This window comes from Gallus gallus, chromosome 1 (genome assembly GCF_016699485.2).
Source record: "Gallus gallus isolate bGalGal1 chromosome 1, bGalGal1.mat.broiler.GRCg7b, whole genome shotgun sequence".
Taxonomy (NCBI): Eukaryota; Metazoa; Chordata; class Aves; order Galliformes; family Phasianidae; genus Gallus; species Gallus gallus.
Window position 1 is genome coordinate 67,106,373 of NC_052532.1, and position 12,592 is coordinate 67,118,964.

At 39.3% G+C, this 12,592-nt stretch overlaps 1 protein-coding gene across 7 annotated transcripts in view; it reads left to right on the plus strand.

The window, feature by feature from the left end:
- The window catches only part of GYS2 (glycogen synthase 2), a 46,163-nt gene that overhangs the window by 12,896 nt on the left and 20,675 nt on the right, over nucleotides 1–12,592 (plus strand). For 5 of the 7 annotated variants that reach the window (XR_005862124.2, XM_040705649.2, XM_046904262.1 and 2 more), the window contains 3 exons: nucleotides 3,073–3,254; nucleotides 5,587–5,778; nucleotides 6,546–6,731. Coding sequence is in view for 6 of the 7 variants with exons in the window: in XM_040705649.2 (XP_040561583.1) it covers nucleotides 3,073–3,254; nucleotides 5,587–5,778; nucleotides 6,546–6,731 (560 nt within the window). In the remaining variant the exon portion in view is untranslated. The remainder of the gene's footprint in view (nucleotides 1–3,072; nucleotides 3,255–5,586; nucleotides 5,779–6,545; nucleotides 6,732–12,592) is intronic. The other 2 variants (XM_040705656.2, XM_040705655.2) reach the window with 1 other exon arrangement.

Below are 12,592 nucleotides of genomic sequence, written 5' to 3' on the forward strand. Positions count from 1 at the left end.
TGTTCATATGATGTATATACCTTTCTGTGAGAACAGACAACATTTATGTTATTGTAAGCACGTGACATTGTATGTTGAACCTTCTGACTTGTCTCATTATTAAAATGGTGTGTTCGCACAAATACAAGGTATTCAAGTAGTTTCTATCAGCTTCTGAGCAGAGGAATTTGGAGCCACTATCCTCAGACTTCTCCAAATCCCTGTCCAGAGCAGCTATAGTAGACAATCATAGAATCATAAAATGGCCTGGGTTGAAAAGGACCACAATGATCATGTAGTTTCAACCCCCCTGCCATGGGCATGGCCACCAACCCCTGGACCAGGCTGCCCAGAGCCACATCCAGCCTGGCCTTGAATGCCTCCAGGGATGGGGCATCCACAGCCTCCTTGGGCAAGCTGTTCCAGTGCGTCACCACCCTCTGTATGAAAAACTTCCTCCTAATATCTAACCCAAACCTCCCCTGTCTCAGTTTAAAACTGATCCCCCTTGTCCTATCACTATCTACTTTTGTGAACAGTTGTACCTCTTCCTGTTTATATGCTCCCTTCAAATACTGGAAGGCCACAATGAGGTCTCCTTGGAGATTTCTCTTCTCCATGCTAATCAAGCCCAGTTCCCTCAGTCTTTCTTCACAGGAGAGGTGCTCACGATGGCTATAATTTAGTTTCTTGGCTTTTTGCTCTGAGCAAAGTATAGAAGAACATACCAAAGCATAGATTTATTTCTTCAGTTCCATATTTCTGTGATGTAGAACTCCTGAACTATGGGATTGATTTAGGAAGATACAAGAATCTTCTTAGATCTGGAGTTACTACGTAGGTTAATAACTTGATGCAATATTTTTATTTAGCAAGCTGCTAGGTTGGAACTGCATTTGTATTTGTTTGTAAAATGCCTAGAAATCTGAGACGCTCTGACATAAAAAAAATAATGTTGGGAACCCTACATGCATTCAGAACAAATGCATGCTTGTAAAGAAAAAGATTTTAATTATGCAAATCCTCTTTTAGGAGCACAATTAAAAAGCATAGCTCTGGCTGCTCAGTTTCTCAGGGCTGCAAGATACCAGGCTTGGGAGAAGGCTTTCCACACTTCTCAGGTGATACAGTTTAATTAGTTAGGGAACTAATCTCCCAAAGCACTGAGTAACTTCAGCAGCTCTTCTGTAAGGCATAGTCATTTGGGGCAGATTTTTAAGGAGGATCAGGTAAACCTTGAAGATTTTTTTGCCACCTGCAGTGTTATGCAGTCCACCTGCACCTCTGGATATTCAAGTACCTTTTAAAATTAAGTCTGGAGTGCTTACTGCCAGACAATAATTACTTGCATTGCTGACTCCTTATGTATTTTGACGTTGTTACTGAAAGGTGTCTTTCTGCCTGAAGTATTTATTATCAAGTGCTTCCAGATCCAGTGCAGGATGACATTTCTAAGTGGCAACGTTCATTATTTTCCTGTCGTTTCCTGTTCTGCAAACGTTGTTTGCAATCACCTGTTGAGCTTCATCTGTCTTACCCTGCTTAAAATCATCAGAGCTATGCCAAACATCTCTGATATATAGCAGCAGTCTCTTCTTTTGCCCTCCCTTCCACTTGATTGATGTAAGCACTTACTACTGTGCTGTTTTTGTGGTGGTGGAATGGCCACTGCCTTGCATTACAGGTCCCATGACCAAGGGGGCTGCAAGGCTACATTGCCAGTGCATAGATCACAGGGACAAATGTGGAAAACTGTCAGGGAAAAGCAACTAATGTAATCTTGCATACCATATGCAAGACTAGATAGATCTGTATTTACCCATCAGAAGATGTTACTGCTCTATTCTCTTAGAGATTTAATACTACATTTGCTTTTAAGATTGACAATATTTAGGTGGAAAGTGCTGCAGATATTTATACTGGCAACATAGACTACATTCATACCAATTTAACAACTCTTTAGATTAGTGATAGAACATGACACCTTTCCTTCAAAGATTTTCATGGCCAGTAGTCAACAAAATTAATCACTGCCTCTATTTCTCTCCATGATTTGTGTGAAACAAGCTGGAGGTGCCAACTCAGTTATTACCACATGTATTTCCACATCACAAAGAATGTGTTTGAAAATGGTAACTTCAGAAAGAAAGAAAGAAAGAGAAAGAGAGAGAGAAGGAAAGAAGGAAAGAAGGAAAGAAGGAAAGAAAGAAAGAAAGAAAGAAAGAAAGAAAGAAAGAAAGAAAGAAAGAAAGAAAGAAAGAAAGAAAGAAAGAAAGAAAAAGAAGGAAAGAAGGAAAGAAAGAAAGAAAGAAAGAAAGAAAGAAAGAAAGAAAGAAAGAAAGAAAGAAAGAAAGAAAGAAAGAAAGAAAGAAAGAAAGAAAGAAATGAAGAGAGAGAGAGGGAGGAAGGGAGGAAGGAAGGAGGGAAGGAAGGGAGGAAAAGGAGGGGGGGATGGAGGAAGGAAGGAGGGAAGGAAGGGAGAAAGGGAGGGAGGGAGGAAGGAAGGAGAGAAGGAAAAGAAAAAGAAAGAAAAAGAAGAAGAAAAAGAAAAAGAAAAGCAGGCTGAACTTGGAATGTAGTAGAATCAAGATTAGACAAGGGAGAATGGAAGTGTGAGCCTCAGGTTTTGAATCCCACAGTCTGAGTGCAGACATTTGGAAAGGGATGGACAACCTAAAAAAAAATAAATGGAATGAACATTTATGGTGTGACTTCATACACTTGAAAGAAATTAAAGTAATAACAGATAGAAGTGGTAGTTAAGGCTAGAAAACATCCATTTGAGATTAGAGGAGAAATAGAAGGAAGCCGTATACTGTTAACCAGAGTTAAGCAAAGTATTAAATTACTGTTTAAGGATAGCACATGGTCTGCTATCATTGCATACTCCTAAACTAAATGGTGAAGCTCCGGTTACATTTCAGGAAGCTGAATTACTATTCATTTGTTAGATTCCGGGTTTCATTTTAAGTCTGAATATGTGAAGTGATTTAGTGGTCTGTCTGACTCCCAGGTAGGCTGAAACTTATTCCAGAGCTTTAAGCCCTGTTCCCGTTTCTACTTTTTGTTTTTTTTTGTGATCTTGTTTTTCAGTGGGAGGAATTTATACCGTGATCCAGACAAAAGCCAAAATTACGGCAGATGAATGGGGTGAAAACTATTTTCTGATTGGTCCTTATTTTGAGCACAATGTGAAGACTCAGGTGGAAGTATGTGAGCCTCCAAACCCCGCAATTAAGAAGGCAATGGATACCATGAAAAGCCAAGGGTGTCAGGTAAATCAGATGTGCTTCTGCTTCTCAGGACAACTAAGCTGACTCTGAGGAGATTACAGTTTTGGTTAATGCTCCCGCTGTTCCACTTGACACAGCAGTCCTGGTCAATGTCACAATGGGAAAAGCTCAGATTCTACGGTTAGAACTGCAAAGTCAATTCATTAAAGGTTATTTTTGAGGAAGAAACAGTTTATCCAATTAAAGGTTTTAACGCTCATTTATCTGCAAGACTACTTAATTGGATTAATGACTTATTTCTCCAGTCTCTAAATACAGTGAGATTTTAGTGGATACACTACGACCTTTCTTTGACTGAACCCTTATGTTACCTTCAGCATTCCTGTGCTGTTGAAGAAACTTAAAGAAAAGCATTTCATCATCACAGAATTTTTCTTATGTAGCACTGTACCAAGTTGAAAGACAGGAAGGGACAAACCACAATTGTGCTTAAGAAAAGCACCCAACTGATGAGGAATTTGCTTCCTCAGATCAGTACAACTGATTGCCCATTCCCTAGAAAGAGGGGTTAAACCGCAGCACAAATAGGGAGTTAATCTGTGTTTCCTGCACAGTTTTTATTGGTGTTTTCTCTGAGACCTCAGGACAATCTCATATCTTGACTCCAACCATCAACTAGTAATAAAGTTCTTCTTATTCAGCAATAAGCTAATAATGTAGAAATTCATGAACATCCTGGACTGACACCAGCTGTGGCACTGGCAACGTGTTATCTCCTTGTGCTGTGGCAGTTCTTAGGTTCTCATGCCCTGCTATGTATTATGTACATTGCTGGAAATACATGAGCCACAGCTTGGGATAGTGTCTGCTGGGGACGCTGTTGTTGTATGATGCTTGGCATTGTTAAAAATGAAGTTCAAACTGAAAAGTCTAATCTAACAACAATCTGAATTCCTATTTTTGATCAGACTTTCCTAAGTCAACTAGCAAGTTTTATGTGCTGCATCTATTCCTTACAGAGAAATGTCTCTGCAAGGTGTATAACACTCCCTTGTTTGGAAAACAGCAAAAGGCTTGTGGGGCAGATTATTTGCAAAGCTATATCTATATCTATATACCTATATCTATATCTCTATATCTATATCTACATATATACTTTATGCTGTTCCAGCATACATTCAATTTAAGCAGCCAGCTCTGGCAGTCTGACATGTGCATCATTCTGCTGGAGTATTCATATATAGTAGGAGATCTATCCCAGGTACGTCAAGTATAGCTTTGATCTCTAATAATGACGCTTTAGATTCCAGGAGCTGCACTTATCCTATTATCAGTGTGTCTGGATTTTGCTTATGTATCACAATGGAACCCTTTAAACCAGGGGACCTAGGAAATCTTCTGAACTTCTCAGGTCAGGTGTGTTCCTTGCCACAACTTGACACCATATTTAAAATCAGGGTTTACAAAAAATCCCTGCTCGTTAACTTCATTTTCCTGAGAAAAGAATAGCTAAGAAAGTTTGGTTTCCTAAGAAACCAGAATAGCTTGAAATATGTACATAAGGGCCTGAGCTTTCTTCACATACAGCCTTTATTTTGATACAGCCTTTATTTTTTGTGCAAATACGTCTGAGAACTTTTGCCTCATTGTTTTCAAGACCTGCCTTCTGTCTGGCCAGCTCTAACATTAGGACAGGGTTCTGCTCTGGAGAGCCCAGGGGTTGGTGAATTAAATGCAATTGAACAGCAACATAAAAGATTCTTATGAGCAGGGTACATAGTATAAACTGCATTAATCTACATATAGTACCTCGTGATCCACAGTTAATATGCTACTGCTGCTATAGCCATTTCAGGTTGGAAGACCCAAATATGTGAGATAATTTGAAATAAGGTGAAATAATTTGACTGTGTAAACTGTTGCAGTGTGTAATGTGATCCAAACTGTGTTGTGTTGCCTTAGGACAGTTCAGCCCATTCTCCTTGTTGTGCAGGCAGGTTATATCACTGGAGTTATCATTCTGTTACAGATGTTTAAATGTATTGATGCAGATAAAGATGGAAAGCTGTATATTTGGGGACTGATATTTTTGGATATTAAAGCACCTTCTGATTGTTCCTTCCTCTCTGCCAAAGGGCGCCAACTGTACTGTGTGGGCAGAATGAGGAAATGTCATGTAATTTCCACTTACCCCAACCTTTAGTATTACTCCATGTATTTTGCAAAGAAAAACACAAATCCTACGTGTAGGACTATGATCCTTAGCATTCCTTATGTAAAATATGTATCGTTTGATGGATGAAAATACTTGTGGAAATTTGTTTTTACATTCACTTTAACATTTTCATCTTATATCCTTGCCTATTTTCTGTAGGTCTTTTTTGGAAGATGGCTGATAGAGGGCAGCCCATATGTCTTACTGTTTGACATAGGATCAGCAGCCTGGAATCTGGACAGATGGAAAGGCGAATTTTGGGATGCTACCAACATAGGGATCCCTTTTCATGACCGAGAAGCCAATGATGCTGTAATTTTTGGATCATTAACAGCCTGGTTTTTAAAAGAGGTACAGTTTTTAAAATCTGGAGTTTTTAAGACCTCAGCCTTGTCAGCTGAGAAGAGCTTTGGGATGTGGTTCCTGACCTAGATCGAATTTGTATTTATAACTTAAGTCTAAGCACTTTAATTATGTTTTTTCCATGGGAAGTCTTACGTGAAATGTGCCATGCCTTCACTGTCATTTCTTCAGCATTTTTTTCAACTTTTTTTATTTGGCAGTGGGTGTTCTTACAGATAAGATCCCAAGCTCCCTTTTCCTCTCCTACCATAGTCAAGTTGTCACTCTCACAAACTGTCATGAAGCCAGTAAGAAAGTTATCTCTCAGCTGCTAGATTGTACCTTGCAGAGATGTTACAGACAAAATGAACGACAACACCATGACTTCTATTACACTACCACAGCCCCTCTGAAAAAACCAAACTTTGTCAGTCTACAGAATCATCTCCATTAGAGATGCTCATGACTTTTTTTTTATCCAAATTAGAGTTTCAACAGCTGATGAGCAAGTTGAAAGAATGAAGAGTGACTGTCTTTGCTAGAGCTTCCCAGCACTCTGGGAAGGATACTGTTCTGAGTTACAAGTGAAGAACATGTGCTTTGTGACCTAAGGATTAAGGCTGATAGGAGTCAAGACGCATGACCACTTAAAACACTGTTCTATTTTGTCATATAAAAGAACACACAGACAGGAAGGTATGAAGGAAAGTATGTGAGGCTGGGATGATGAGCAGGATGATATACGTTTAATATATGTTCTTTCTAATTATTTTCAGCTTTCCTGCCAGTTTGATGACAAGCCCAACGTAGTTGCTCATTTCCATGAATGGCAGGCAGGAGTGGGTTTAATACTGTCGCGATCTCAGAAACTTCCAGTTGCCACTATTTTTACTACCCATGCCACTCTGCTTGGGAGATACCTGTGTGCAGCCAATATAGACTTTTACAACAATCTTGACCAGGTAAGAGACAGTTCTCTTATCCTTTCTTTTTTTTTCTTTTTTTTCTTTTCTTTTTTTTCCCCCACCTTAACAGTTCCTGGTTCCTTTTCTGTTTATTGTGCTACATTGTATATTACATTTTCCATGCTGTGTGATCGCTTAGGATTGCCCCACAGCAGAGTGATGTCATCAGTTCCAACACATAAGAAATGGTAAGATCCTGAGGTGTGTAGGGCCTTGTGCTTTCGTGTCTATGCCATCCTTCCGTAGAGTCTAGAATACTTGTACTTCCTTCAGTTAACTTTAGGTTACCAGATTTTCACTGCAGAGTACTGAAAGTCATTCAGCCGTCAATCAGGTTAGCGTCTTGGTCCAATCCACAACTATATGGAATAATATTGCAGCTGTACAGGTTTGCCAACAGAGATTCATAACCTTCTTTTCAATGATTTGAAACATTTTCAAAAGTATGGGAGAGTTATAGGGCCAGACATCACTGCAAGTGGCTTTGAGAGTCTTTCCCTTCGAGTTCAGGAGCAGTCATCAACTCAAAAAACATATGCTGCATTTTCTTAGTTAGCAGTCTGAGTAACTAGTAAATATGAAACCCATACAGCTGTAGACATGTGCAGCCTCACAGCACTCTTTCTTTAACGAAAGTTTGTAGAAAAAAATAGCTAGTAGCTCTCCACTTGCAGGAGATACCCTGTAATGCCATTAAATGTTTTTGTTTGGTTTTTGGGTTCCCTTTCCCCAGACTACTTAATTCTTGCAGATTGTAAGTCCTTCTGCTTTCAAGCTTTTCAGGTTAGGCTTTGTTTGTAACTGACAGGGTAGGAAGTATTTTCTGAGTTTAAAAGACCCACATCCACTTCTGGGAATTCTTGTAAACTCTCTAGTGGTTTTGGTTTTCGTTGTTCTCTTTTCAGTCAAAGCATAACATAAACCAACATTTCAAGGACCCAGACATCTTTAGTACTGCCTTCTGTGGAGTCACATTACATGATTTGAGATTTCTAGTGTGTTTACAGACAAGTCAAGTACAAGAGATTCTTTTCATTCCAATGTGTATTGAGGGCAGCAGTAGTTAGAAGGTTAAAACAACTGCTTTATTCACTGTTCAAGCATTTTCTTGGCTAAAAGCACTGAATAAAATGAATCAGTTGGTAACATAATTGATGTTTATTCCACTATGTAGTAAGTTTAAGAGTCTCCCCAAGACAAGGCTGAAGCAGTAGTCCTGTCCTTATTCAGAAGCACAGAACAGTCAGTGCAAGCTAAATATTCTCATCTTACACTTCTGTAAGATCTGTCTCCTTCTATCAGCTAGGAGAACTACTCTCCTGAATTAGATATCATTATATCTTAGATATGATCAGACATTAATGAGGCAGCATGCCGTCAGACCCAACTTTAGGAGTTTAGACATTCCTACTCCCTTATATTCTCCTTATATGTATATATGCAAAATTTAATTACAGTCTCACTACTGTATTTTTCTCTGGACAGAGCTAGGTTGAAATAACTAAGACCATCTCATTTCAGATTTAATACTTGAGAAAGCAGGGATTTTTCAGCAGAAAATTCATTTGTTCAAGTTGTGGATGTCTAGACCATATTCCTTTATGCCTTCTGTGTAAAGATTGACATTTACATGCAGTGTTAATTCAGGAAATGATGCTAAACTCTTGCACTGCTCTTTTTCATGGTTATAAGGTGTTAAAGCTCTCCCTGACAAAGTTAGCATTTAGTGAGAGATTAGATATCTAAATGAGGGCTCCTTTCACTGTAAAAAGGTCAACTGGGCCCAAAAGCTTGTTGAGAAATGTAAGAAGTTGATCTAGAGTTTGGTAATTAAATGATACAGATGAGCGTGTCTTCAGAGGCTATTGTTGCTGTCCGTCAGTAGTAAACTATTAAGGTCAAACAAGTGATTTGTGCAGTGATGGAGATCCTCCAGGGCTTTGTAACATTAAACCTTTGGATGAGACAAAATATTTTTAGTGCATGTGAGCTCCCCCTCACAATTATGATATCTGCTTTACCTGTTAGTGCCATTGCATGATTTTCTTTAAAGCATAATAGCAATAAACTTTACTTAGTTACTTTTGATCAGCTTTTCATGGCTAGAATATATTTTCCACCAGTTTTAAGTACAGCAGTCAGGATGGGTGGGAAAGAAGCCACTGTGGTGTGTTCTGTACCAGATATAACTGAAAAACAGTTGCAGCACCAAAGGAAAAGGTATGGCCTAGTTGTACTTGGAGATTATCTGACATGAACAGCTCCTGCAAAGGAAAACAGGAAAATTCATGTTTCCTTTTCTAGACACCAACACAGTCCAAGAAAAGCCATGTTTGAATGCATACTAGAGAGGTCTACTCTGGTCACTGAAGCCAAGAGCTCTTCTTCAGTGCTGAGGAGGAACTTAACAGTGGGATCCACAAGCACAACCTTAGTATGGTGTTTGGATGCTTGAGAAAAGATACTCACCCAGTATCTTCAGAGCCCTTTCTCTCTCTTTCTTCTTTCACAGTGCCTTAGCTATGTTCTTTCTCACCATATTATCTCCCATTAGCCCTGAAATTAATGCACTCAATTTGTCCTCCACTGTCCAATAGTCCTTCTCTCTTTTCACACACACATACAAACACACATACGCACACATATGCATGCAAAGGGCTGTGCAGCATGGCCTGGCTGATATTTTTCTCTAGCACTCCTGTGAATAAAAAAAGCCACCAGCTTCTGCCTGATGAAAAAGTAGAAGAGAAGGCTCCATGTGGTCTTCTGATAGCCCTTAGATACACTGGATCTGTGAAAACTTGGCCTTCAGCTTTACTTCCTTTTGGTGGAAAAAACAATTAGTGAAAGGTTGCCACACTGTGCTGGTTCCTTAGACTCCTGAAATCACTTAGGTGCCTGAACCATACATCACCAGGACTCTATGGCTGCATTCCTATGTTGTCAGTCTTTGAGCTATAGCAAACTGTTTGCAGGATTTGGGAACATGAGAGAATTCAAAAATCAGTTTGAATATTGATAGCACCAATGTTATGAATTGATCATTAAGGAGAGCAACTGAATCTGAATCGGAGTAAGGAGAGAGAATACTGTTTATAGCGTCATGGTCGTCATGTATGGAGCCAAAATAGCTGGAACAAACAGGGAACTGAAGACCTGTTTAACCTCTCCCCAAGCCATCTATTTACCTTGGTCAGAGACAGGATCCTGGTCGTAATACAGCATCACTGAATCACAGCATCACTTCTCCAGTGAGAAGTCAAATGTTAAACCCTTAACCGCGTGCACAGGACCATAGTGAATACCAGAAATAAAACTGTTGTGTTCAACAGCATGTAACAAACAACAGATGGTATGAGCTAAGGACCCCTGGGGCAACACTTTAGCTTTAGTTCCTCGATTCACATTTAAATCACTCTGATTCTGGAATGAAGAAGGGAGGGAAAGCAGAACAAAACAGAAGCTGACTTGCACAGTAACTAATAGTGTCTGATATTTATCTTTTCATTTAAGCATCTGAGGAACCCTGGGTAAACAGATGGGGGTCGTGGACTGCTAAACCTACCTACACTTTACTGGCTTAAACTCTTCTAAAGTCAACACTTTCTTATTTCACCAACAAGCAGAATGTGTGATGTGCTTCATTCCCGATAGATAAATTATTACAAGTTTAGCTGGGCTTAAAAAGTTTTTCAGATCTAAATAGTCCAACCAGTGATGTTTTTTGTTGTTGTTTTCTTTTTTTCCCTCTTTGTCCCCAGGTCCAGTGTAGCTTTTACACTGTTGCAAGTAAGGTTCTGTATGTTGCTATGATAAAAGTTCTGTAAAAAATGTCTGAGCCTGTGAAGCCTTTTTCCTCCTCAGGAGCAACTGGTTTATTGGCTGAAGATCGAGGATTTAAATCTTTTCTTGCTTTCCACATTAAGGCATCTGCTTTTCTTTTCTCCTCTCCTTTCTCCTTTCCTTTCTCCTTTTCCTCTTCTTTGGTTTTAAATCGACCAATACCTTTCATAAACTGACTGAGAGACGCTGATTGTCCAGGTTAGTTCTTAGATGAACTAGGAACAATCTTTTGGGCAAATGGTCTAACCTGGAATTTCACCTGGAGGGTGACCAAAATGATTTGCTGGACCACTGGCTGGCATAGCCAAGAAGTCTGTGGGCTCTGACCTCTGATAATTCTTACTAAAAAAATAATCTTGTATTATAATAGAAAAAGCACTCAGGCCACAGACATGATCAAAGGATTGGAGCACCCCTCCTATGAAGAAAGGCTGAGGGAGCTGAGATTGTTTAGCTTGGAGAAGAGGAGGCTCCAATGAGACCTCATTTCATCCTTCCAGTACTTAAAGGGAGCTTATAAGCAAGATGAGGACCGACTTTCTACACAATCTGATACAGAAAGGACAAAGACAGAAAACTTAAGTTAGGCATTAGGAAGAAATTATTTTAAGAGGATGGTGAAGCACTGGCACAGGCTGCCCAGGGAAGTTTGGATGCCCCATCCCTTGAGGTGTTCAAGGCCAAGTTGGATGGGGCCTGAGGCAGCCTAATCAGTGAGTGGCAACCCTGCCCATGATAGGAGGTTGAAATTAAATGAGCTTATAGAGCCCTTCTAACCTGTCTTTCTATGGTCCTGTGATTCTGTGATAGGATTCTCTAAGAAAAAGAAAAATAAAAGATTAGTCTCATTCTTCATAGCGTTTTTCCCTATATAAGGGTATCCTGCCAGTGAGTAGCAGTTCTATTCAGACCTAGAAAGTTTTACATTCAGTTCATTCAAGTGTGACTGAAAATAGTTCAGAAAGGAGTGGAGAATTCTGCCTTATCAAGTCCAAAAGGAAAAGTATTGAAAATCCCAATGGAAATGAATCTTTGAGAGCTTTTATGCTGACGATATAAGAGCACAAGCTTATGTTCCTCTTAGTACTGTATTGTCATACCTGTCACTGAGCTTGCTATTAAACAAAGCTGATCCGCTTTGGTAGTAGAGCAGCTAATGGAAATCTGACTTAAGCCAGGAAGTGTAAATTTCTGTCTTACTTGGCTATACCACAATGCAAGTTCTATTTGCACAAAATAGCAATCCATACGAGTTAAATCTGATGTAAAGTAGCTTTTAAAAAAGGTAATTTTTATACACTTCAGACAATGGCAGCCAATGGGATGCTGTTAGAGTTGAAGATCTTTTCGTTCTTCCTGCCAGTAAGCAAGGAATTTGAACTGCACACCTCCTCTCCAATTGCACTGCTGAATCACCTTGTGAACTTGAGTGTGTCTCTAAGTTTAGACAACAGAAGAAATCTTTTCATTCTCTACCTAGAATCCTCAGCTACCAATCTATGTATCATACCTTCTGTTTGAGATACAAACTACTTACACAATCCAGTCCTGATGTAGAGCTCAGGGAGGAGAATTATTTATGCAACACTTCACAAAGTTATTCATTATCAAAACTATATGTTTTATTTCTAGTTTGAATTTGCTTTGATTTAGCATCTGTTGGCTTTCCTCATACTTTTTATTTTCTTTGTGACTATGTGAAGAAGTAATCTAGTCTGAGAATAAGGAGCGTGTATGCAGACTCTGACAAATAACTTACCTGTCAATCTGAGAACCATTAATACAGGTAGTGCAGTATTTCCTCCTTTTCCATTGTCTTCTTGCACATTTCTGAATCCTTTACAAATTGTCTTTTTCAGTTTGAACAATGAATGTCCAGTTTGGATTTATTACTTCAGTAGCTTCTCACTCTTTCCAGGAGAAGCATAATGCCAGTATCTCACAGCCACATGATATTCTCTTGCTTTTACCTTCAAAGATCCTCTTAGCTCTCTGAACCACAGTGTCACTCTGGT